Source organism: Kogia breviceps, chromosome 18, assembly GCF_026419965.1.
Source record: "Kogia breviceps isolate mKogBre1 chromosome 18, mKogBre1 haplotype 1, whole genome shotgun sequence".
Lineage (NCBI taxonomy): Eukaryota > Metazoa > Chordata > Mammalia > Artiodactyla > Physeteridae > Kogia > Kogia breviceps.
In genome coordinates this window covers 57697658-57722343 of record NC_081327.1, presented here as the reverse complement: position 1 = coordinate 57722343, position 24686 = coordinate 57697658, and the positions used below count along the sequence as shown (strand labels likewise).

The window sequence follows — 24686 nt, the reverse complement described above, 5'->3', positions numbered from 1 at the left end:
CTACCTCCCACCTCTGCTGCCATTTGGGTAGGCGTTTCAGGTTTTGGGGCTAAAAAAGGCCTAAGTAGACCCCAGCCCAGGAAGCATGGGCCGCGCTGGGTCACAGTGGGGGTGAGCATATCCGGTATTTCAAAAAGTGTAGGAGGAGCTGCTGTGAGGAAGCCAGAGGCTGCCCCCCTGGCGTGAATTTCTCAGCTCGCACTTGTTTGTTTTGTTTCTCATTGCGGGGTGTGGGCACCCCATTGTTTCAGTCTCTGGAGCTATACCAGCCAGCAGCTAAGGGCACAGCCCCAGCTCCAGTCGACCTTGCCTTACTTTGGTCAACATGTCCCTATAACCAGCCTCAGTTTCCTCATCTATGAAATGGAAATAACGGCAGAACCCCTCCCCCCCACACACACACGGTTGGAGGTTGAGGCAGGGAGTGTACCCGTAAAGCCCTTAGCACAGAGCCCTGCTCCACACCCAGGGCTCTCCCCTCTATCTCGTCTCCCGGGAGTCTTATCACACCTCCGGGAGGCAGGCAGGGTGGGGAAACTGAGGCCACAGGCAAGACAAGGGGCCCAGGTCCCATGGGGAATGAGTGTCAGGGCTCTGGCTTTTCCCGACCCCACTGTTTCCCAGGAGACCACACTTAGACCTGCTCACCTGAGACCCAGCAGATAAGCCGGATCACCCCTCTTACCAGGCTGGAGCTCGGCCCAGGGGACACAGAGGTGAACAGGCCACACTGGCCCTGCCCTGGGGACTGACACAGTCTGTTGGCAGGACTGACAATAAGTAAAGAAGCACCTATAATTACTACACAACCAGAGATACATGGGGCTTAAGGAAGCCTGAGAGCCCAAAGCTGCTGAGGAGGAAGGAGCCTGTGACCTGTGCTTTGAAGGATGCATAGGAGTCCAGCTAGCTCAGGGGAAGCCGTAAAGTACGGGGGAAGCCAGGCAGCCACAAGGAGGCCCTGAGCACTGGGGAAGCCCCTTGACTGAGGTCTGAGGCCACTATGCAAGCAGCAGGGGGCTGAGAGTGAGAGTGGCTGGATTTGGAGGTGGGGGAGGGGTGGCCAAAGCGTGGGATGGGGACACGGGTCTCTTCCTCCGAAGCATGAGTAGAGGCCAGGCCTGTTCCTGAGCCCCCAGGGCAGTGAGCAGATGGTCAGTGCCCGGGGTTCTCTTCCTCACCTCTCCACTGGAGGACACAGCCCGTGGGCGGGGCCTGCGGCGGGGGCGTGAGTGGGGGCGGGGCCTGCGGCAGGGGCGTGAGTGGGGCGGGGCTTGCGGCAGGGGCGTGAGGGGTGGGGCTTGGTGAGCGGGGGGCGAGGCCTGGGAGCGGGGGCGGGGCCTGAGCATCAGCTCCCTCCGCAGCCGTGCACGGGTCCCGGCCTGAGGAAGTGATTGACCACAGGCTCACGGAGCGCGAGTGGTCGGAGGAGTGGAAGCACCTCAACAACGTGAGTGTCCAGGCTCGGGCCACGGGGCGTCGCAGCAACTCCCAGGCGCTCTGCCCAACCTGCGGGAGCTGCACGGGCAGGCCTCGTGTGCGCCCCCTTGGCCCTGCGCCTGGCTGTCTAGGCTCGCTCGTGCGCTCCTGGTCGGCCCCTCAGCACTCTCCCTTCTAGGGCCCCGCGGACCGTCTCCCGGAGAAAAGTGCCCTGGCCGCGGGGGTGGGAGCCCTTTAACACCATTTTCAGGGTCATCCCGGCCCCGCGTCCTTCTGGGGAGGGGACCCCAAGAGAAGGGTGGTCCCCAGAGCGGTGCTGGCCCGTCTGCTTCGCGGGGCAGACCGCACCTCCAGCCCTGGGTCTGGACAAGCCTCCCCGCCGGTGTGGTGCCCCGGGCGCCTCCCCAGCCCCGCCCAGCTTCTCAGGTGTCTTTCCGGGCAGTGGAGGTGGGTTTTCAGGCCGCAGCCTTGAGCCCCCTTGGGCAGGCCTGGCGGGCGGGCTGGCCGGGCCCGTAGTGTGGGACAGTGTCCCGGCTGTCCTCGTCATCGAGGGCTCACCCGGCCCCGCGTGCCCGCAGCTCCTGAACTGCATCATGGACATGGCCGAGAAGACGCGGCGGTCGCTCACCGTGCTGCGCCGCTGCCAAGAGGCCGACCGCGAGGAGCTCAACCACTGGATCCGGCGCTACAGTGACGCCGCTGAGGACAGCAAGAAGGGCCCCGCGCCCGCCGCCCGGCCCCTCGGCAGCTCCGCGGGCGCTGAGGGCTCTCAGCTAGGTGTGCTCTATGGGCGCGCGCGCGGGGCACCGGGGCCGAGGCCATCACTCGCCACGGCAGCGCCTTCACACGGCCCTGCAGTGAAATAGCACCCAACGCCGTGTAACCTGGAAAAGAGGGGCCGCCTGCTGCACAGACACTGCCTGACCCGCTGGGAGGCCCAGCTCTCGGTTCCGATAGGCCAGGGGCCCGGCGCTGGGAGGCCCCTGCATGATGACCGTGGAGACGCAGAGGGGCCAGGCTCGGCCCAGCTCCCAGCCGAATCCAAAGCCCATCAGCTCCCGAGGGTCTCCCTTCCTGACAGCACCCTGCTCCCCTCCCAGCAACTGATAACAGGGTTTCCACCATGGGTACCTTGGGGGCCCCCAAGATCACACTCACACCCTGCCCCCATGGCCCAGTCGGGTGGGTCCCGTCCTGTGTGATGCTGGCCTTCCTGTGTTTCAGATGTCCCCCGGGAGTCCGTGCCTCGGACCCTGTCCAGCTACATGCCCGAGGAGATCTGGAGAAAGGCTGGTGAGTGGGGCTGGCCCGGGGCCCCAGACCTTCTCACCCTCCCCGTCTGCGTCTGCGTCTGCGTCTGCGTGGGGGTCCCTGCGGGCATTCCCAGGCCTGCTGACTCAGAATGTGGGCGTGGGGCCAATCCCCTCTCTCCAGCCCTCCAGGGGATGGTCCTGTACACTACAGTAGAGGGCGGGCTTTGCAGGTTCCCCCCCACACACCCGTGACCATTCGCGCCCCCGGGGCTGTGGGCAGGGGAGACCCGTCTGGGCAGGTCCAGGTGCCGACCAGGCAGGGGCGTCTTTTGCAGAGGAAGCAGTGAACGAGGTGAAGCGACAGGCGATGTCAGAGCTGCAGAAAGCCGTGTCTGACGCTGAGCGCAAGGCCCACGAGCTCATCAGCGTGGAGCGAGCCAAGATGGAGCGGGCCCTGGCCGAGGCGCGGCGGCAGGCCTCTGAGGACGCCCTCACCGTGGTCAACCAGCAGGAGGACTCCAGCGAGGTAGGGCCGTCCGCCCCCACACACACAGAGTCCAGGGCCGGAACCCCACTCTACCGCCTCCCGGTCACGTGCTTCCCAGCCACGTGACCTGGGGCAGCCCCGGGGCCCCTTGACCCAACACGGCCTGGTGAGGCAGGTCCTGTGGGTGTCCCCATTGTACAGATGTGGAGACTGAGGGCTCCAGAGGGTAGATGGCTCACCCCAGGTCACTCCTTGGGGGGGGGGCGTTATTTGAACCCAGGCTGGCAGACACCGAGGCCCCCTTGAAGCTGTGAGAGCAGAGGCAGGCAGTGGGGCTTGAGAGGCACCGTGCCGGTACTTGCGCGTTCACTGCGTTCTCTCCTTGTCTGAGAAGGGCTTGGATGGCAGGGAGGTCAGGAGGAGGGAGAGGCTCTCTCCAGGGGTCCTGGGACTGTCCTCGGGGAGGGCGCTTCCCAAAGCCCCCTGGATTCGTCTGTGCTGAGCTGGCCCCGAGGGGGCAAAGGGGAGCAGGGACACAGAGGACAGCCTGTGGTGCTTCAGGCCGTGGACGTGCGTAGGGAGGACGGTGGGTGTCAGGGAAGCCCGCTCCGTTCCTCCGAGCGGTCCCTGAGGGAGAGAGCCGGCAGGAGTGTGGGGAACAGCAAGGGTGGGGCAGGGGGCGTGCCTGCAGAGCATGGCCAGCAGGGGGCGTTGGGGGCTAAACGGGCGCTTGCGCCTTTCTCCCAGGGCGGTTTGGCTTCCCCCTCCCACAGCCTGGGCTGCTGCCTCCGGCCTTTCGCTGGAATCCCTGCCCACCTTCTGCTCCTGTGGGCAGCTGGGGTCGTCGCTTGTTACAGAAAAAAGGATCAGAGGCCCGGCGGTGGGGGAAAGACGGGACCTCGGCAGCTGTGGCTGCGCAGCCCACCTCTGTCCCCTGCCAGGGCTGCCACATTCTGGTATCGGAGCCCTGGCAAGGCCAGGAGGGCTTCCTGGAAGAGAGGGAGGGGGCTGTGGCCCCCCATGAGCCTGTCTGGGGCGGGCTGGAGTTGTGGGAGCCCATCCCCCCGAAGTGGCCCAGCTGAGGGGCCGCGGCCGCACGGGGCCATCGCAAGCTGGGGCTTTTCTCTTCTTGCTCGGCGGTGCCGTGGCTGGGTCTGAGCAGGTGTGTTCGGAGTGTGTGCTTCCCTGGTCTGCAGCCAGGGTGGGTACTCTGGGGGTCTGGGGGGCCGGCCCGGGCCACCTCTGACCGTGCCCCCTCACATCCAGAGCTGCTGGAACTGCGGGCGCAAGGCCAGCGAGACGTGCAGCGGCTGCAACGCGGCCCGCTACTGCGGCTCGTTCTGCCAGCACAAGGACTGGGAGAAGCACCACCACGTGTGCGGCCAGAGCCTGCAGGGCCCCTCGGCCACAGCGGGTGAGCCAGTGCCCGGACAGTCCGACGCCGCCCCAGGCCTAGGCCCCTGCCTGCCCCCAGCCGCCGCCAGCCCCAGCGAGGCGGGCTCCACGGAGCCCTCCCGCCCCGGCTCCCACAGCCCGCCCGGCCCGCTGGATGCCGCGCCCCGCTGACCCGCCCGGACCCGGTGCCCGTCGACCCGCCCGGCCCCACCCGGCCCGCTAGACGCGCGCCCAGACCTGGGAGCCGACCTTGGGCGTCACTGCTGCTACTGCTTCTCTCCAAAAGAAAACACAGAACCGACAAGACTGCATCAATGCAACTTCCTCAGCGACCTGACGATCACGCCTCAACCTCTTCGTGCATCCTCAGAAACCACCCGACGAGCTTTAGGCAGCCGGACGGACGCTGGCCAGAGGTGACCAGCTCGTCCACACCCGCCTCTCCCTCTTTCTTTCTTTCTCTCTCTCATTTTTCTCTCTTTATGACTTTCACACACTTTCTCTTCAATGAAAAAATCTAATGGTTTGGTGGCTTATATTTTCATTGAAGAATTTTGGGGGGCTGTTTGGTAAAAGAGCTACTCAGAAGTGGACAAAGAAAACTGTGGGGTGTTTCCCCCCCTTCCTGATTCAAAAAGGAAAAAGAAAACTCCTCTTTTATGGCCGGAGGTCTGAGCCGCTGTGTCACTGAAACCACCCCCGGGGTGTGTGGCCGGTGCAGTGAGGACGGTTAGAAAGATGTCCAGTTCAGACTCAAGAAGTAATTTTTGGTTTCAGGATTTTTTTTTCCTTTAATGTCAAACTGTTTGGCTTTAAGTAGAAGTCCAAAAACATTTTTTTAAAGAAGGTAAAGGAAGCATACCTGTAAACTACCTTGCCAGCTAGCCAGCCAAGGACGCCGGACACACCTCTGCTCCAAAGGAAATCCAAAAAGCAAACACAAGAAGTCAAAATCCAAAATTTTTTTGTCACTGCCAAAGTATTTATTTCACTGTTTTACTCTACGCCTGGGCTTGTTCAGATGTCGGTCTTTTGCTTTGATTCTGTTCGGGGCGGGGGGTGGGATGTCGGGGTTGGAAGTGTTTTGTCCAACAAGAAGCGACCTCTTTCTTTTCGACTCGACAGCAGCACCTCCGCCGGGGCCGGGTGGGGTGGGCAGCTCGGCCCTCGGCACCCGCGCGTGTGTGCCCGTCTGCGTGTGCACCCGGGGCACGCCTAGCGTGCGTCTGCACCCGTGCAGGGAGGGTACCTCGTCTGTCCTCACTCCATCTGTGAATTTCCATCACATTTCATTCTTTCCATTTGTGAAAAGGAAGTGCTCACATGTCCTTCCCAGAGAGAACATAATTCTGAGACAAAACCGTGACAATCTTTTGGGTTGATTCTTGACTGCTTTTCAAAGCACGAGGAGACAGCAACTGCGTCTTCAACTGCTGCTTCTCGTGTCCTCCTCTACCTCTGCTGCCCGCTCCGAGAAGCCTCCCGCCCTCCTCGTCTTTCCATCCCAGCCCGTGTCTCCTGCAGCTTCACACTTTTGCAGAAAAGGGGAAAAAACGACAAAGAAAAGCAATCCGCCCTCCCCGCACCTTCTGGAGACTTGATCGGCTGTATATAACCCTGCATTTTTGTCCAGCTGTTCCTCAGGGGATGTTCTCTCCGAAATCCCCCCCGCCAAGCCTAGCCCTGTCCCCCCACCCGACTCAGCTCCCCCGGCGATCTCAAGGAGGAAATAAAGGAATAAGGAAATTGCGATCTGTACCCAATGGGAGAACAAACAGGAAACACGGTCTCCGATCTGTGTTTTCTTGCATGGCTGTAAGGAGTTCCCTGGACTGGAGTGCAATAGTGACCAGCTACTGAAACCGGGTGCCCAGGGGCCCCACCGAGAGGCAAGAAGTCAATCGTCTGCGATAATGTGAATGTATATAGTCCTTGCAGAGGTCCAAATGATGATATTCATGATGATGATAATAAAGAAGAGATGTTTGCCAAATAAAAAAAGAAATTAAGAGAAACCGTGGAAGTAGGTAAAGTTCAGGAACTAGGTTTTCAAAGAAAGCTGAACTGCCGCCCTGCGGGGAGCAATGGGTTTGCTGACCGCTGTTACTTTTCAGAGTTGTAAGAATTCACCCTGTGAGTATTGCCAGGAAGGAGTCCATCGGTACACAGACCGGGTGCCATCCGAACCCCACCTGGCAGGAGCCCTAACTGACCATCGAGCTAGATCTATCCCACCCTCCAGAAAGCTCCCGGGCTGCCTGGGGCTGCAGGGCCGCCCGCCTCTCAGAGGCTCGCTTCTGTGGGTTTCAGAAGACCGGGAGCCAGGTGGGATTCGGCTCTCGTGAGGCAGCGGGCGCCCGCCCACCCGTCACGTTTCCAGTCTGCTTTCTCTCTGGCAAGACTTGAACCTGTCAGAAGGGCGGTGTGCACGTGCTGTGACGTAGCCCCGCCTCTCCCCTCGGACTCCACTCCCACGAGGCTGTGCTGGTGGAGGGTGGCGCCCTGGGCGCGTTGGGGTGTGGGTGCTGAGGTCTGAGGCCCTGATGTCAGGACTGCGGGGTGAGTCCTGGCTGGGAGGAGTCCGTCACCTGCAGCCCCGCGGGCGTGCTTTGCCGGCCTCTGTTCCTCTTCCCCTCGCAGGGTCCCCTGTGAGGACAGGCGGGCGCGCCAGGGCTGGCCAGCTGGTGGCATCGGGCCAGACCAGCCTCCAGGGCCGGACCACAGGCTGAGGGTCCGGGGTGGGGACGGCCCCTCCCACCCCAGCTGTTGGCAAGAGGTTGCCTCAAGCCAGCTAGGAAAGGCCGTCTTCCCTGTGTGGCCCCCATACATGTATCTCATATACCAAGACCTGCCTCTGGCCAGGGCTGCCGAGGGGCCGGGCCAGAGGCCGACAGACTCAGCCCCTGCCAGCAGAGGGCGCCCGCAGGGTCAGAGGGTGGCAGCCGGGTGGGCTGGGCGGCTGGCAGCGAGGAGGCTGAGGCCCAGAGGGGCGGGAGGGGGGGGTCCCCGGGGCGCCGTGTCAGTGGATGCCGGGTGTGGGCTGGGTCACACGGGGCAGGCGGCCCCTTCCGTCCAGGGCCCCTTCCGTGCTTCGGGAGCCGGCGTGTCTGTTCTTCGCCGTGCCCAGGCCCTGTGTGGCCAAAGAGCTCACAGAGAAGGCAAACTCCCAGGGAGTAGCTCTGGTCGGGGAGTGGGGGGGAGCAGCCGGAGCTGGAGTTGCTGGTGGTCTGTGTTCCCCCTGCCTTTCTTATGCAAAGAGGGCGTCTGGACAGAAGGGGGTCCAGCTCAGAGGCCGGCGGCCCTGTTACCTCCTGAGCTTATGGGCAGTCGGTGTGCACGTGAGGGTCTCCTCCCCAGGGGCCGAGACTGGACACGCTGGTGAGCCCAGAGCTCTGTGAGATGCAGCTGCTCGCAGGCCCTCCCTGCCCCCCAAGTCAAACCGAATCGCAGCAACGCAGCATGACCCTGTTCTGAGGCCAAAGTGCCGGCAGGAGGGCGGAGTGAGGCGGGTGGCGGCCGGAGCTCAGGCCCTGGGCCAGGTCAGGGAGGAGGCACCAGCCGGAACAGCAGATGCTGGCGCCTGGGCCCCCTCACCGCCACCCCTGGCAGAAAGCCCCCTGACGTGTGACCCTTCGACCTTTCCCACCCCCTCCTCTCTCTGGCCTTTCTCTTAGGACGTGTCATTGTCCCCAGGTGTTGGTATCTGGGGGGTGTTCTGCTGGCAAAGACCAGTGCCTACCACTCCCCGTGCGGACAGGCCGGCACACCCCAGACCCCGTCCGAATCACGAGGGTTCCCATCCCCAGGGCCAAAGGGAAGCCTTGGGTGCTACCGGGGAAGAGAGGAGAGCTGGAGAAAGCCTTGGGGCCGGGAGGGGAAGGGCCGTAGTACAAGAGGAGCCGGCCTCCCGGGAAGGGGCTGCCCTGTGGGGTTGCTCATGAGTGCCCGAGAGGTTCAGTGGTGGAGGACACAGGTGGGAGGGGGCGTGGCTTCTGGCTTCATCCCAGTGACTCCTTGGAGAGGGATCAGGACAGGCCCGAACTTCCTCCTGTTTGCCAGTTTTTCCAAATACATCCTCAACATGACACCAAAGTCCAGTCCCTGGCACCAGCCACCTCGCCTGTCCCAGCTCACTGCGGCCTGTCTGTCTGGCCAGGACCCTGCCCATCCCTTCAGCCTACCTGCAATTACTTACTGATTCTTTTCTTTTATCAGTTTGCCCTTCTGACCAAGCCTGTCATCTCTCTGGCCATTTAGCCACCCACCCATCCATCCGTCCACCCATCCATCCATCCATCCGTCCATCCATCCACCCATCCATCCGTCCATCCACCCTCCCACCCATCCATCCGTCCATCCATCCACCCATCCATCCGTCCATCCATCCATCCACCCATCCATCCATCCATCCATCCATCCACCCACCCATCCATCCATCCACCCATCCGTCCATCCATCCACCCATCCACCCATCCATCCATCCATCCACCCATCCATCCATCCGTCCGTCCACCCTTCCATCCATCCATCTTTCCATCCATCCATCCTTCCATCCGTCCACCCATCCACCCACCCGTCCGTCCAGCCTTCCGTCCATCCATCCATCACTCTATCCCAGCTGTCACTTGGTCCCCCGTTCATCCTTTCACCACCCACCCGTCTGCACAGCACATGTGTCTCCCATCTAACCCACACAGCCATGCCTCCATCCATCCCCAACCAGAAGCCAGTGTAGCGTCACCAGCTCCCTCAGTGACCCAAAGCCGTGGGGGGGGCTTTGGGTCCCCCGTGGCCTCGGCCACGCCCTCCGAGCACCCCTCCCATTGGTCCAGGCCTGCTCCGGGGACAGATAAGGTTCTGCTGCAGACGTGGGCAGCTTGGACCAATGTCCTAGCAACAGCTCTGGCCAGTCTGGGCCCGCCTAGCAAGTGTGGTGGCCGTGGGCCAGGAGGGGCGCTGGAGGTGGCCTGCACGGCTGCTCAGGGGCCCTGTGCCCCGGACCACCAGCCGCGGAGCGCACATTCCCAGACATTGCGGGCCGGCGCCACCCACTCCCCTCCTTGTCGCCAGGGGTCACTGCCTGGAGAAGGTGGCCTCCCTAAGACACCAGTGCTCCTGGAGCCCCTGCTCCCACGTGCTCACGCCTGGCTCTGCCTCGGCCCTGTGCGCGTCTTCCATCCAGGGGTCCCAGCGCCGGAGAAAGAGCCCCTGCCCAGGTTGGTGGGGTGGGTGTCCCTGTGGCCCTAGAGGCGCAGCTCGCTCTCCCAGACGCGGCTCTCCCCCGGGCCCCTCAGCTCCACACCTGCCTGCGGGCTCCCGTGACCTACGGGGCTCTTCCAGCGCCCCCCGCGGGGTCACCTCCTGCTGGCAGGAGAGGAGGAAGAGGAGGATGCAAGGAGCCTGGACACCGTGCACGGGCAAGGCCCGGGGAGCCGGCTGTCTGGGCAGCAACCCGCACAGTCCCCGGCGTTCCAGAAAACTCTGGAATCTGCCTGCTTCCTGTTGCTTTTGCTTCGATTCAGCCGGACCCTGGAGTGCCTCCCCAGAGACCCCTTAGAGCAGTAACTCGACGTCGGGACTCAAGGGGAGCCTGGCTTTAAACGTTAGAATGAAGGACAAGGGGGCCTAGCCAGGCCAGCCTCCGCGCGCCGAGGCGCCCGGGCAGCAGGTATTGGGGCCCGTTGACACGCAGCCTCATGGGCAATGGATTGACTGTGCACTTCCTCTTCTTTTTATGTGACTTTATTTTTTAATTCCCCCAAAGGGGTTGGACCGAGAGTGCTGGGTCATATTCCTCGGTGCCGGGCAGGGTCCTGGTGGCCGCCCTCCCATGTCCCCCCATCTCTCTGTTCGCAGCCGCGTGGGTTCTGTGTCGTGGAATAAAGCCGCCGTTCACCATCACGGGCTCCGCCTCTCCTTGGGTCCCCAGCGACTCCGCCTAAGCCCGTTTCACACATTGATTCACCAGATTTGTGTTGGGGGGCTTTCTCGGCGCCAGGCAAGAGGGACGAGAGGGGATGCACCACGCCACGGGGGTGGACGAACGTGTGGTGCAGGGGCGGGGCGTGACGGGACGTGGCGGATGACCTCTGCCTCCTGAGTTCCAGCCAAGTGGGGTGAACTGTCAGAGGACGTGTCCTCAAGGTGTTTGGGACGACGCCGGACCCCAGGTGACACACTCGTGGCTTCAAGGGCCCGAGCCCCGTGCCTGTGGCTGTGTGGGTGCCTCCCACAAGACCCTGAGGGTGGACACCTTGGTCCTGAGGAGCCAGGGTGTCCCAGACGCGGTGTCGCGGCTCACGGGGCAGGTCCCGCCCCCAGCGGGTGTGCAGGGCTAGGGCTCTGGGCTCACGGGCGGCCCCTGGGAGGAAAGGGGTGTTATTAATACTCGGGCCCATCCTGGAACATGGTGTATTTTGAAAGGCGTCACTGGAAAGGCTAGCGTGGGGGCAAGCCTGTCCGCACGCCAGGCAGCTGGCCAGAGCCCCAGCCGGGCCTGGTGTGTCAGCAGTCCCGGCACACAGCGGATGACGGCGATTTTCCATTGCAGAGGTCTGAGCTCAGAGGGAGGCTGGCCGGGCCCGAGTCCAGCCGGCCCTTGGCTTGGACACAGCTGCCCTGGTGTCCTGCCTCCCACCTGGAGGTAGAGGGAAGGGCCTGGGCCAGGGGCCCTCCATGGGGTCTCGGCCCACAGGAGAGGGGGCCTGACTGCCCCGGACCGTGGGAGAAAGACCTGCGGCAGCAGCACTTCTGTCCTCATCTAGCCAGCCTTGGGCTGGGGCCCTGTCCTCAGTGCTGCCCTTGAGGCACTCTGGCCGGCCGGGGGGGGACCTGGGGACGTGTAACTTACACAGGTCAGACAGAGGGCGAGGCCCAGCACCATGGCCACAAGAGGGAGCTGGAGCAATCAGGAAGGCTTCCTGGAAGCAGCAGCACGGTGAGAATAGTGCCCCCTGGAGCCTCGCACACGCAAGTGCATGAAGCCTTGTGCAGCCGAGGGGGAAAAGGGGGTGTTGCAGGCAAGGAGGGGAGCTGGGAGGCCAGGCCTGCAGGCTCACAGCCAACTCAGGCCGGCTCCTTTCCCTGCAGGGCCCGGGGGGGTTCAGCCTCCACGGAGGTGAGAACAGAGCCGGGAGGAGAAAGGCAGCCACGGCGTCCCCCACTTCCTTCCAGGGTGCACGCCTTGTCCCCCCATCCACGGCCCCCAGGGTTCATTCACAGGCTGCAACTCTCTCCTCCCCCAACTCCACATTCCCAGGGAAGAGACCCTACCAGCAACAGTCTGGAGGGTGGGATGTGGGCTGGGTGGGCAAATGCATGCAGAGGGGCCCCCCATAAACGTCAGGAAGATGGAAAAGGCATGGCAGGAGCTCCCCCAAGACGACGCCAGGGCGAGAAGAGGCCAGAGCAGCTGCTAGGGAGGACGGACGGAGGATACCAGGGCACCCAGGGACACAGGCCTGCAGCTGCCCTCGGGGGGAGAGAGGAACAGGGCGGGACTTGACAAACTGCCTTCAGGCCCCCAGTATCCAGGCCTGATCTGCACAGAATTCACCATTGTGCCCTGCGGCCCGGGCAGGGATCCGGCTTCCTTAAGTGGTTCCCCCCTAAAAGCTGGCCCAGAATTGGGGTGGGGAGGGGAGGGACCCCAGGGAATCCAGGAGGGGTCAGGAGGAGGGACGTCTCTCCTTCTGGCCCAGGACCCTGCCCCGGCCTCGCCCGAGACGCCGCTGACCTCGTGGCACCCCCCTACCCCCACCCCCAGACCTTTGTTCAAGCTGTTCCCTTCGCCCAGGCCTCCCTCGCCTCGGCTCTGCCTGGCCCAATCCTTGAAGGCCGGCTCAAATGCCACCCCCAAGAAACCTGCTCTGACCCCCTGTGCCCCCTCCCTGCTCTGTGCATTCGTATAACTTGCTCACGCCCGCATCATCCTAACCGTGGCCAGCCACTGGAGGCGCGACGCAGCGAGGTGGGGGGACCTGCGACCCCTTAGCTTCCTGGCTCCTTCATCGTGGCGGGTGAGGCCAAGCTGTCGCCAGGAGGCCCTCCCGGCTGCGCCGCAGCTGCAACCTCTCCACCTGGAGTGTCCCGGAGGGGCCGGCCAGTGAGGAAGAAGGGCCCTGGGGCGGGGGTCCAGCCTCTGACCCCTCAGGGCCCAGAAGCCAGGGTGGAGGCTCGGCCCCAGCCTGGAGGCCTCTGAAGCCTCTAGTGGGAACACCTGGCCTGGGGGAGGGCTTAAAGCTGGGAGCGTGCAGGCAGGTGCCGGCAGCGTGGAGGCGAGCGTGGAGGCGAGCGCGGAGGCTCTGCCGGCCCCCTCCTGCCCCATCCGCCATGTGGCCCTTCCTCAGCCGAGCTCTCTTCCCGCCCCCCACTGAGGCCTGGCTCAGGAGGGCTTCCTCAGACCCTGAGGCCCAGGGCTGGGGGGCCTGGAGCCGGGCTGAGAAGACTCCTCTGGGCCCGGGGGCTGGGGACAGGGAGGAAAAGGAGACAGGGGAAGCGGAAGGGCCCGAGGAAGATGCAGGCTTCCTGCTGTCTCTCCTGGAGAGGGGCGACCTGGCCGAGTGCCCGTTACCTGACCAGGTAACAGCGGCGCGCAGCACCTGGTGGAGGCCGAGCCGGGATCTCGGGAACCTGGGGAAGGAACCCCGTGCATGGGGGCAGGGGGCCGGACGGCTGCAGCTCTGACCCCAGGGGTGAGAGGGCCAAGAGGGCCACTGTCCCCATGCCTGGAAGAGGGTGTAGGGGAGCCCACCTGTGCACAGGCTGGAAAGGGCAGGGTGGTCTCTCCGGCCTGAAGGGGACTTTGTGTGTTGGGGGTGGATTACAGGGCCTTCTCTCCAGGCCTGAGTCCGTGTGGCCTTCCCTTTCCCCCACCCGGGGGAGCCCGCAGCATGACCCTGAGAACAGGCAGGGTCAGGCCCCCTTCCCCTCTGCCCTCCCTCCAGCGGAGCCTGGGGGCTGTCCCGCCTCCGGGCTCAGCCTGGGCCGCGCGCTGGCAGGAGCTGGAAGCCATCAAAGTGAAGCTGTGGGCCATGGAGCAGGCCCAGCGACCGAAGCCGCCCGGAGAGCAGGGCCCAGCGGGGGAAGAGGAAGACGCCAGGCCCCTGCTGGCCGGGCAGCTGCTGAGCCCCGAGACAGGTAGGAACCAGCGGGCTGGGCCGACCCCTTCCCTGGGCCGTGGCCCCCAAGTCCTCGGGCGCGAGGGTAAATGGGGATGAGCTGCTGCAGGAAAAGTGTGGGCTCCCGGGGAGAGGCCAGGGTTTCCACGAGGTCCGGCCTGGTAGTGGGTCCTTCTAGACAGGCCCCAAGGGGTGCTCTTCCCCAAGAACCCAGGTGCCCCTCTTCCCCGAGGAGCGAGGACTGAGCCGCCAACGTGAGGTGCCTGCCCTTAGCAGCTGCCGGGAGCCCCCTGCCCAGGGCAAGCCCCGTGGTCCTGAAGCCCCTCTCTCCACAGACAGCCCCACGGAGGCGGTGGAGGCCGATCACAGATCCGTCTACGTGGGCAATGTGAGTGGGGGGAGGGGGACGAGATGGGGTCGGCCCAGCAGCACCGGGTCTGCAGCCGCCTCCTGGCTGTGAGGATTAAAGGAAGGGACAGTATGGGTAGCGAACTCAAAAGCCACATGGGCCTGGAAGGGAGAAGCAGGCGGGGGGCTCTGATGAGGGGGCTGGCTGTCCCCATGAGGGAGCGTGGACCCTCTGTGGTCAGACCCGATTTCCCACTGTGGGCTGGGATTCGGGATTTCCACGTGAAATCTCCCAGTGGGCAGATTATTGGCAACGGGTTCCACTGGAAGAAGCCACGCGCCCTTTGCACGGGCCAGTAAACTTGGGGAGCGTTCATCTGGGTATCCAGTCCACTCCCCCGGCAGGGGGGCGCATAGAGGTCTAGGCTACCACCCTCACCCTGGGGCCTGGTCAACCCCTCTCTACCAAGAAAACGTGCTGCAGGAGACCCTGGGGGGTGAGGCCCCTGCAGAAGGCCCCCCACCAGGGTCCGTGCCTGTCAGGTAGACTACGGGGGCACAGCCCAGGAGCTGGAGGCCTATTTCAACCACTGCGGGGAGGTCCAGCGGGTCACCATCCTGTGCGACAAGTTCTCCGGACACCCCAAGGGGTCAGTTGGGGCTTCGGAGAGGGGCCGGGTGCCTGGGGGGCAGGGACGGCTCTGCGTGGGTGAGCGTGGCCCTCACCTGCCCCTGCCCTGCCCCAGCTATGCATACATAGAGTTTGCCACCGAGAGCTCGGCCCAGGCCGCTGTGGAGCTGGACAAGAGCGTCTTCCGAGGCCGGGTCATCAAGGTGTGTGTCCCCCACCAGTCACTGCGGGGGCGGGGTGGGGGGGGCAGGGCTCTGCTCTGAGCTTCTCTACGTTAACCCATTAATCCCCGAGGAGACAGGAAAAGCAGGCACGGATGAGGCTGAGGCACCCGCCCGATGACACGCAGCTGCCCCAGCCTGACCCTTCCCCAGTGTCTGGTGTTTGGGCACATCCGCCGGGTAGTGTGGGGGTACCTCAGACCCCAGTGGGTTTGGCCTGGGTGTAGCCCTGGGGAGGCTTCCTTCCTGACCCCCCTTGCAAGGGGAGATGTTGGCTTGACAGGGGCTGGGAACAGGTTAAGATCTGATGCCTCAGGCAGCCGCATGCCCTGCGGCCGCCAGGGCCTAGTGGGTGCTGGGGCCTGTGTTCACCTGTCTGTGAGCCTTCAGCAGGGAAACCCAGGAAGGCTTCCTGGAGGCAGCTTTAGCCCTGGTCTTGGCCCTGGGCTGGGGAGGAGGGTGTGAGAACAGAGGTCTCGGGCAGACTCGGTCTTTGGTTCCAGGTGCTGCCCAAAAGAACCAACTTACCAGGGATCAGCTCCACGGACCGCGGGGGCCTTCGGGGACACCCAGGCGCCAGGGGGGGACCCTTCCCCCACAGCAACTTCCAGGGCGGGGCCCGTTTCAGACCACGGGGGCGGAACCGGTGGGCCGGGCCCTGGGAGGGCGGGATCCTATTGGAGCGGCGCCCGGTGGGAGGGGCTCTGTTGGGCCTGGCTAGGTCCGGTGGGCGGAGTCCTGGAGGCAGCTCGCCCCCTGGCTTCTCTCCGGGCCGGGGGCGCGGAAGATTCTCGCCGTGGTATTCACCGTATTGAAGGGAGGGCCCGATTTTGAGAGTGGGGCTGCGGCTGGGTCAGGAGTAGACAGCCGTGCTCCTCGTGGGACCAATTTACTCCGCGCAGAATAGCTATCCGTCCCCCTTCCCTCGGCGGGAGGACGGCCCCACGGCCGAAGCCACCGGTCACGAAGCAGGGGCTAGTCGGGGCTTTGGAGGGCACCGGGCAAAGCTGCGGGCAGGTGAGGCCCAGGCAGCGTTGGGTCAGCTTCGGGTCGGCATACTCAGGACTGTTCCGCTAACGCCTTTTATAGAAAAGTAGAAATGTGTGTCTTACTGGTAAAGTATAAATTATTAAACTTGAATATTTTTTAAAAGCACATGGCGACAGCCCGGCCCGCTTTATTCGCCTCAGCTGGACGCTGTTTCCTCGGTGCACACGGTGCCGAGAAGGCACGGGACGGGGTGCGGCTGTGGACCCCAGACCCAGCTCTACCCACTTCGCTCGTGGCGGCCAGGCGGCTGCTTTGGGGTTTACGGCGTCACCGCCAGCCCCCGCGCCTCACCCTGGGTCTGGTGGCCTCCGGGGCACACACTCCCCCATGACGAGTGACACGGACGTCGCCTTGTGGGTCCTCACCGGTGAGGCCCTGCAGGAGGGTGCGTCCGGGGCACCTGGCGCAAGCCTGGGCCTCGTCACACACGGATGCAGAGGGGCTTCCATGGCGGGCACCCCGCCTGCGCTCCTCTCTGCGGCAGACGCCCCGCTCTCGCCCTCCCTGAGGGTGCAGCGTGCTCTGTGCTCTCTAACCTCTGAACTGCATTCTGAGCGGGGAAAGGAAGCTCTGGGGCCCAGCTGCAGACACACCCGGCCCTGGCCTTAAATAACCACTAAGAAGTCTCAGCCTGGGGTTTTCTAAAGCAACCCTCTTCGCCTTGTACTTTTTTGATTATCAGGTCCTTAAGCTGTCCGCAGGTAGACGGTCCCCAGTCCCTAGTGTCCCCTCTCCAGCGCCAGTGAAGTGTTTTCTCGGGAGGGCGCGCCTGTGCTCTCCGTCCACGTGTCCATCTGGCCAGGTTCACGCTCCCCTTGTGATCTGGGGTCAGCACTGGCCCTTTTAGTGGGATGAATGACCATCCCCCCCCCCAAATATGTCCACATCCTAATCTCCAGTACCTGTGGATGTGATCTTATTTGGAAAAGGGGTTTTTGCACATGTGATTAAGCTAACGAGCCGGAGATCAGATCTCCCTGGATCACCTGGGTGGCCCTAAACCCAGTGACACACACTGTCTACAAGACACCCCGGCACACGGAGAAGATGACGTGGAGACAGAGGCAGAGGTTGCAGTGATGCGTCCATAAGCCAAGGAACCCCAACAGTCGCTGGCAGCCATCAGAAGCTGAGAGGCTGAAAAGACCCTCCCTCAGAGCCTGCAGAAGCGAACCAGCCCTGCCGACACCTGGATTTCTGACTCTGGCCTCCAGAAATGTGAGAGAATCGATTTCTGTTTTCATGTGCACACACGCACGCGCACACACATGCGCCACCACCCGCCCCTGGAGAATGTGGGTAGGGGGTGCTGAGTGGCAGGGACCTCGCCAAGGCTTCTGGGTGGCTCAGGGCGGAGCCAGGCCTGGGTCACGTGCACGTGGGGGCTGCAGGAGAGGGAGGCCTCCCAGATTAGTACCTGGAGCTGAACATTACGAAGCACCAGCTCCTGCTGCTGTGTACCTTGTGCCAGTCCCCTCCTTGGCAAGATGTGCATCGGTCTTGATGCATTCACTGTGCGTTTTGCTTTTGTGTAAGGACCTGCAGACAGGCTTCTACCCCAAGGAACTGGTCCCTTTTCAGAAGTATCTTCTTAATCCCTTCTGTGTGGCCACTGCGAGGAGAGCGGGCCCTTGAGTCCCTCCTTTCCTGTGGATTTCAGGCCCAAGCAGCCCAGGTGGGCGGCCAGGGCTCTGACCCACACTTTCTCACACGCAGGACCCTCTTGCCTGTCTGGCCTGGGGAAGAAGGGAGGAGAAGGAATGCTGATGGGGAGGACAGAATTTCAGCAGCAGCACCTGGAGCGACAGCCAAGGGCTGAGTAGGGGCTGCATCTGACGGGGCTCAGCCCTGTGGGGAGGATGCGCCTGGGGTGGCAGGGGATGGGCAGGCAGCTGGCCCTCAATGAGGCTAGCCTCACGGTACAGAGAGGCAAAACGTTAAGATGAAACTGCCATCTGACACTTCTGTTGGCAAAGCAAAGGCTAGCAGATTATGTCTGACTCTTGATTTTCTCAAGACTTAAAATGGGAATGCTACCTAACAATGCATGTGAAAAACCTCAAATGTAAAGCCATTATGGGTTGCTCTGGCTCCATCTACAGAAAAACCCAAATAGCAGTAGCTTCAACAAGATAGGGGTTTCATTTTCCCATTTAAGAAAAATGCTGAACATAAGTAGTCCAGGGCTGATATGTCAGCAAAGACCCAGCCTCCTTCTAGCTTTCTGCTCCCCATCCTTAGGGGATGAATCTTGTCTGCATGCTCTCAAGATAACTGCCTGGGCTCCAGCCATCACATCTAAGTTCCAGGAAGGAGGAAGGGTAAAGATGAAGGTACTGCCAGCTGAATCCCCCTTTTAAGTATCCTTCCTGCAAGTGCCTCCCAACACCATCCACTTACATGCCATAACTACCTACCCTTGTGAGGGCAGGAAGTACATTTTGCCTAGCCAACTGCCCCAATAACACTAGGGTTCTGTTAGTAAGCAAGCAAGCGAGACTCGATGTTGCCTTGGCAACCTGTAGTCCCTGCCTCAGCCATTACTCAGGCAGGAGAGATTACTAAGCTCAACCAGAAAGTTGAGGATGGATTGTGGGGAGAAAGCCCGTGTGAGGGTGGCCTGCATCAGACCAACACCTGCCGGTCGCACTTCTCAGCCCTCTTCTAGGTCTTGCAATTCCACCTGTGGCAGGCGAGGCAGGGTGGGCGGGAGCCCGGGACGTGTATCTTGAGCACACACTCTGAGCTGTTGTTTGTTTGCTTGTTTACTTCTGTAATCCTGTGCTCGTAGGAAGGGAAGGAAACCCAAAGACAAGCAGAGCAGAGTGCATCCCAATTCCAGCCCTGGGCCTCCCTGTTCCTAGTGGGTCTGAGCCACCTCCTACCTTCCTCCTGGTCAGAGACCCTCTCCAGAGTGACTGAAGGGGCGGGAGGGGCTCGTGGTGTCTTGGGGTGCCTGATCAAGGAAGCCGGCCACGCTGACACCACACAGAGCAAACTGTGTAGGTGGCTCAGGCCCAGGAGGGCCTCTTTCACTTCAGAGATGCCGTCACCAAATGACAAAGTGCACTAGACCCTGGGTCACCTGATCCCAGAAGGGGCTGTGGCCCCAATCATGGTCAGTTAGAACTGTGATCAACCTTGACTGAGCAGGCTTCTGGGGAAGGCAGAAATCTGATGACATCAGCCCCGCCTCAAGTGTAAGCGCCCCTTCCATAGCCTGCCCAGGGACCTGGGGGTCAGCAGGGAAGGGGGCTCATCTCCCAGCACCCACCTGGCCCTCGGGCCATCAGGAACCTCGGGGCACTAACAGGCAGAAGCGGACTCTTGGAGTTGGCTCATTCGATGCCCAGCAGCAGCTGATGAAGACACCGTAGTTACGTGGTCTCGGGAGGGGCCTTCCAGGGCCGGGCAAGACCAGGAGGAGGAAGGAGGTGGCTTTCTTGATCACACCTCCCCCCGGGGGAAAGCGTGCAGGCCGTCCCATGTGCCCCGCTAATCCGGCTCTGGGCACAGAAGGCCGACCCCTCCAGATCAGCCCACCTGCTGAGCCACTGGAGGGGCGGCCGGCCCACGGGTCCTCCGCCCCTTCCTTCGCAGCCTCTTCTGGGCTCCAAGCCCTGAGAGCTCCTGCCCCCCGCCTCCCCTGCCCCTTCGTGTCTAGTGGGGACAACAGCTCCTGCTCCGTCTGGTCCCTGATCTGCTCTATCCCTCAAAAGTCCACAGAAACTCTTTCCTTGTTTTTTTTTGGCCGTGCCGTGCAGCATGCGGGATCTTAGTTCCCTGACCGGGGATTGAACCTGCGGCCCCTACAGTGGAAGTGCAGAGTCTTAACTACTGGACCGCCAGGTAAGTCCCTAAACTGTCTTTAGTTAAACCTTCTGCTGACACAGAAGGAAAAAGCCAAATCTGATCTCACAAGACCTTTAGTCAACAGGCGCCGTGCAAGAGGCCCTGCCCCCAGTGGCACGTCCATGACACCCGAGAGGAGACAAGTGGAAATAAAGATACATCTGAACAACACAGTTATGCACAGAACGATTCCTTCCAGCCACGGGCTGCAGAGCTCTCCTCAACAGACCTGTATCATCATGGACGTCACCATGCCATCAAAGGCCCTGCAAAGAGAAACAGACAATCAGAGAAGCAGACCCAGGCCCTCCATCCCTGGCTGGCAGAGATGTCAGTCTCTGAGGTCCACGTGAGTAGAACTGGCTGAGGCCAGGACGTGCATGCCGCCACCTCAGGCGGTGAGAATCTGCGTCTCCCACCTCATTCCTCTGCGGTTTCCTACAGTGCTGCCCTTGCTGGGTCTCCAGGCCGGGGTGGGACCCAGGATGACCCAAGCCACACTGTCACCACGGAGGGAAGGCGCCATAGGAAGGGGTCATCTTCCCTGGCTGGGGTCACCTGCCAGCTACAAGGAACCCCTTGGGAACTGTGTCTGAGATGCAGGAAATTCCCAGAGCAGGTTTGCAGCACGTGCTCGTGAATGCTTCTTGGGGAAGCATCACTGTGACATCCAGATGTTAGGTCTGTTTACCTGAAGGCTACTTGGAAGACAGCTGCCACCTAATTTCCTAATCGTCTTAGTTCAACGTCAAAGACAAAATCGGGCAGCAACCGGAGGATGTTTTCTCTCGGGGGGCTCCTGTCCATATGCCTGGGGAGGTGCCCCAGGACCTGCGGGCGGACCTGGAGACCAGACGTGCAAGCTCTGAACCCCCGCTCCCCAACTCCCCTTCTGTTGATCTGGAGATCCAAGGAAGAGTTTGTTTGGAAAAACAGGGCTCTGCCTCTTCAGAATGGCTGCCTTAGAGGCACACTGCCCGTCGCTTAAAAAGACCTTCCCTGGGCTTCCCTGGTGGCGCAGCGGTTGGGAGTCCGCCGGCCGATGCAGGGGACACAGGCTCGTGCCCCGGTCCGCGAAGATCCCACATGCCGCGGAGCGGCTGGGCCCGTGAGCCGTGGCCGCTGAGCCTGCGCATCCGGAGCCTGTGCTCCGCAACGGGAGAGGCCGCAATGGTGAGAGGCCCGCGTACCGCACACACACAAAAAGACCTTCCCTCCCTGCCTCTCAGAATCGCTGCCTCTCAGCAAGGTGGGGGCTGCCCGAGAAGGCGCCATGCCCACCTGGACTGAATGCGGTCCCCCGGGTTATAGAAGGGGTTGCACATCACGTCTGTGTAGGAGTTGTGCAGCTTCCGGAACATCTGAAACGAGAACCGACAGCGTGTTTGATTCACATGTGCAAGTACACACAGCTGCTGCCACGCTCGGGCTTCTCAGCATTTGTGGACAAAGACGGAAAACCGAGCAGCCAGGCGCGCCCACCGGCCCGCACACTCACACTGCGAATCTCGTTGTCTCTGAGCGCCGTGTTGGAGGAATCCACCACCATGACAAACTTCACCTTGGAGTTGGTCACGTAGCCGTATCTGCACAGCCGGTTAGGGAACACGCTCTTAACACGGGGACTGTGTGACAGCCCCAAACACGGCATCGCCGTGCAGAGCCTGCGAGAGGAAGGCCATCTGTGCACGTCCTCCGGCTGCTAAGCGCATCACAACAAGGGCCCCAGGCTGGGCCGCTCCCACAGTGCAAGGAGGACCCGGGACTGCACCAGGTGTGACTGGACACGTCCTTAGACAGCTTCCGGTGTTTACTGGAGGAACAAACGGCAGGGAGCTAAGCCCTGTCATGATTCAAGCCCCGGGGCAACCTGCCCAAACCCTGGGGCACCTCGCCTTCTCTCTGCATCAGTTCCAAGCTGGGAAGGGTTAACTGCAAGACCAGAGGTTGCACAAATGAGGCGAATCCTGCCTAAGGTACCCACACCTCTAAAGGCCACTCTATCTTGCGGAACAGTGGCTCCGGGCAGTGACACTGGGCGAGCTCGTTACTGCTTGTGGGAATGTCTTTGAACTCCACGGGGTTCAGGCCATTTGTCCCAAGGACTGGTCAAGATCTTACAGTGACTGGTGGTGCTGGGCCTGGCAAAGAGATTAGTGGGGACCTGCCTGGCGGTCCAGTGGCTAAGACCCCATGCTCCCAGTGCAGGGGGCCTGGGTTTGATCCCTGCTCCGGGAACTAGATCCTACATGCTGCAACTAAGAGTCCACATGCCGCAACTAAAGACCCTGCATGCTCCAAGGAATATCCCACATGCCGCAAGTAAGACCCTGTGCAGCCTAAATGAATAAATACTAAAAAAAAAAAAAAAAAAAAAAAAAAAAAGATGTGTGAACAATGACCCCTTGCTCAGGAGATGGTGGCCCCACTGAGATGGTATGAAGCCAGAGAGTCCCCAGTTCCTCCACAAACCCAAGGGACAGGTGGGGACTGTCACAAGGCAATTCAAGCCTGGCTGTTCCCACATTATCCTCCTAATTAAAGAAAAAAGGGTGTGAGGTCCTAATTGTCCTCAAGCTGCTCTAATTCCCCACTGGCCAAAAGCCCGCATCTTTTTTCCTTTTCAAGTGATGTTACGAGATGCCTTTCAAGGGGACCTAACGCTACAGCGCACCCTGCAACTGCAGGGAATCCCCAGACTCGAAGCCACTGCCAGGTGCGAGGATACACCTTGTAGTCCTCTGTAGGGTACAGCAGGCCCAGGTAGAGCTCCCTCTGGTCCACCAGGGCCTTCCCCATTGCTGAGATCTTCTCGTCCACTACGTCCAGGGACGTGTGCACCATGTAGTGAAACTTGAGCTCGTTCTCCGTGGGGACACTGCGGATGTAAAGAGGGTAATTCTGCAAGAAAAGGATGACGGCGGCTGAAGTGACAAGGAACCACTCCACGTGCGCTGGCCTGGAAAACAAGGCCACAGGGAGCTCAGGAGGGCAGATCGGCCAAGTGCCAATTAGTCATGGAATACGCTCTCATTCCCCCAAACCCACTGCTTAATCCCCCAAACTGGGACTTCCCTGGTGGCGCATTGGTTAAGAATCCACCTGCCAGTGCAGGGGACACGGATTCGAGCCCTGGTCTGGGAAGATCCCACATGCCACGGAGCAACTAAGGCCGTGCACCACAACTACTGAGCGTGCGCTCTAGAGCCCACGAGCCACAACTACTGAGCCCGCGCACCACAACTACTGAAGCCCGTGCACCTAGAGCCTGTGCTCGCTCCGCAACAAGAGAAGCCACCGCAATGAGAAGCCCGTGCACCGCAACAAAGAGTAGCTCCCGCTCCCTGCAACTAGAGAAAGCCCGCGCGCAGCAACAAAGACCCAAGGATGAAGACCCAACGCAGCCGAAAGTAAATAAACAAATAAATTTTAAAAAATCCTTTAAATTGCCGTGGGCATTGCCTTCAGGGCGCCCAATCTAATCTGAGGAGGTTTTCATACTGTCTGCAAAGGGGCATGGGTCGGATGGGCAGAAAAGAGAAGACGGCTCTGAGAAGTGGGTCTGAGCGCAGCCTGTCACTCACCTTCTGAGCAGGGCCCCATCCTAGCACGTGCCCCCCTCCCGGCCCCATCATACTGGCTGTTTCCCAACACTCCAGCTCCTGCAGTCTCAGAGGCACTGGCAGGCTCCCTCTAAACCCGTCAAGGCTCCTCTCAGACCTCCATCTCTGCAGAGCCATTTCTGAGCAACCGAACCCCGCAGTTAACAGCGTCTTCCCAGGCTCCCACAGGCCTGGCACTGCACAGATATAGTGTACACAGCGCTGTCCCTACCCTGATGGAGATGACAGGTGAAGGAGACAGCCCACAAACCCACCAACAAATAACGCAGCAAGTGCTAAGACGGAAGCCAGCATAACAAGAGCTTCACGGGAAAACCGCCTCAGAAGCCTAGTCTTTCAGAAGGCCGGGGCGGACACCACGGCTCCGTGCAGCAGGAGTGCGTGGATGGCCACGCAGTTCAGTCTCAGGATTCAGAAAGAGCTGTCTAGAGAAAGTGAAATCTTCGGTGGCCAGTGGAGGGGACAGGAGTGGGGGAGAGGGCGGAAGGGGTTCCAGGTGCAGCGGCCCAGAGGTGAGAGAGCAGAACCGGCCGGGGGAGCTGCAGCTAAGTCCGTCAGCTGGAGTGGAGGGCGTCTGTGGTACGGGGAGGGGATTATTCAGACGTGATCCTAAGGCAATGAGAAGCCACTGTTGAGGTTTCTAAGCAGAGGTGTGCAACGGTCTGACTTATGGCTGCTGAGCGGAGAGGAAACAGTCACTCGTCCGGGGGTCGACGGCCTGGCCGTTGGGAGGGCGCGGCCGAGCAGGGCGGACAGAAGTGGACGGCTAGACTCGGGAGCAGGAAACCACAAAGCCCGCGGACGGACGGCTGGGCGGAGCGGGGGCCGGGACGGAAGAGGAAGACCCAGCCCGTGACGCTTCGGCAGCGGCAGGTGCCGGTCTGGGCGGCGCCTCCCCCGGGCCCGCCCCTAGCCACCTACGCTCGGCAAAGCCCCCGGGCCCACCCTCCGAAGCCCTTGAAGCAGGGAAGGAGGGGAACCGGAGAGCTAGGCTGACGCTGGAGCGGGCCTGCCCGCCGGAGTACGCACCTCCTTGGCGATCACCGCTACGCACACCGCCATCTTGGGAGCCCGACAGGCCGCATCACGTGACGGCGACGACGGTCACGCGGCCGGCCAGGCCCCGCCTCACCCGCCTGTCATTCGGCTGGCCCTGACCCCGCCTCTCCTGTCAGTCAGCCGGCCTTGCCCCGCATCCCTGTCACTCAGCCGGTCTGACCCCGCCCCACCTCTCATTCTGTTGGTCAGGGCCTCACTTCTCCTGTCA

At 61.8% G+C, this 24686-nt stretch overlaps 3 protein-coding genes across 12 annotated transcripts in view; 2 read left to right on the top strand and 1 right to left on the bottom strand.

The window, feature by feature from the left end:
- Positions 1–10476, top strand: part of CBFA2T3 (CBFA2/RUNX1 partner transcriptional co-repressor 3) — a 59818-nt gene extending 49342 nt beyond the window's left edge. For all 9 annotated transcript variants that reach the window (XM_067018260.1, XM_067018267.1, XM_067018263.1 and 6 more), the window contains 5 exons: positions 1365–1450; positions 2019–2217; positions 2665–2733; positions 3029–3219; positions 4447–10476. In XM_067018260.1, the coding sequence (XP_066874361.1) occupies positions 1365–1450; positions 2019–2217; positions 2665–2733; positions 3029–3219; positions 4447–4746 (845 nt within the window). In that variant the 3' untranslated portion in view covers positions 4747–10476. The remainder of the gene's footprint in view (positions 1–1364; positions 1451–2018; positions 2218–2664; positions 2734–3028; positions 3220–4446) is intronic.
- Positions 10477–12298: 1822 nt separating this feature from the next.
- On the top strand, positions 12299–16042 carry PABPN1L (PABPN1 like, cytoplasmic). Its single transcript, XM_067018319.1, has 6 exons — positions 12299–13155; positions 13575–13713; positions 14030–14082; positions 14586–14692; positions 14789–14876; positions 15398–16042. The coding sequence occupies exons 1-6, from the start codon at positions 12907–12909 to the stop codon at positions 15707–15709; spliced, it is 948 nt and encodes a 315-aa protein (XP_066874420.1). The 5' UTR covers positions 12299–12906; the 3' UTR covers positions 15710–16042.
- Positions 16043–19854: 3812 nt separating this feature from the next.
- Positions 19855–24545, bottom strand: TRAPPC2L (trafficking protein particle complex subunit 2L). Of its 2 annotated transcripts, none has more exons than XM_059045964.2 (5): positions 24449–24545; positions 22525–22697; positions 21295–21382; positions 21078–21157; positions 19855–20062 (listed from the first exon to the last, which is right to left on the bottom strand). In XM_059045964.2, exons 1-5 carry the CDS (start codon positions 24479–24481, stop codon positions 20017–20019), a joined length of 420 nt encoding a protein of 139 aa, XP_058901947.1. In that variant the 5' UTR covers positions 24482–24545; the 3' UTR covers positions 19855–20016. The 2 variants fall into 2 exon arrangements, with proteins under 2 accessions (XP_058901947.1, XP_066876238.1); XM_067020137.1 differs by having other exon boundaries at positions 22525–22755; positions 24449–24508.
- Positions 24546–24686: the final 141 nt, after the last annotated feature.

Coding starts and splice junctions, on each gene's coding strand:
- TRAPPC2L (XM_059045964.2), bottom strand. CDS start 24,481: ATGGCGGTGTGCGTAGCGGTGATCGCCAAGGAG. Junction 21,383..22,524: donor CCTACAGAGGACTACAAGGT/GTATCCTCGCAC, acceptor CCGGCTGTGCAG/ATACGGCTACGTGACCAACT. Junction 20,063..21,077: donor GGGGACCGCATTCAGTCCAG/GTGGGCATGGCG, acceptor TTCTCTTTGCAG/GGCCTTTGATGGCATGGTGA.
- PABPN1L (XM_067018319.1), top strand. CDS start 12,907: ATGTGGCCCTTCCTCAGCCGAGCTCTCTTCCCGCCCCCCACTGAGGCC. Junction 13,714..14,029: donor GCTGCTGAGCCCCGAGACAG/GTAGGAACCAGC, acceptor CTCTCTCCACAG/ACAGCCCCACGGAGGCGGTG. Junction 14,693..14,788: donor TTCTCCGGACACCCCAAGGG/GTCAGTTGGGGC, acceptor GCCCTGCCCCAG/CTATGCATACATAGAGTTTG.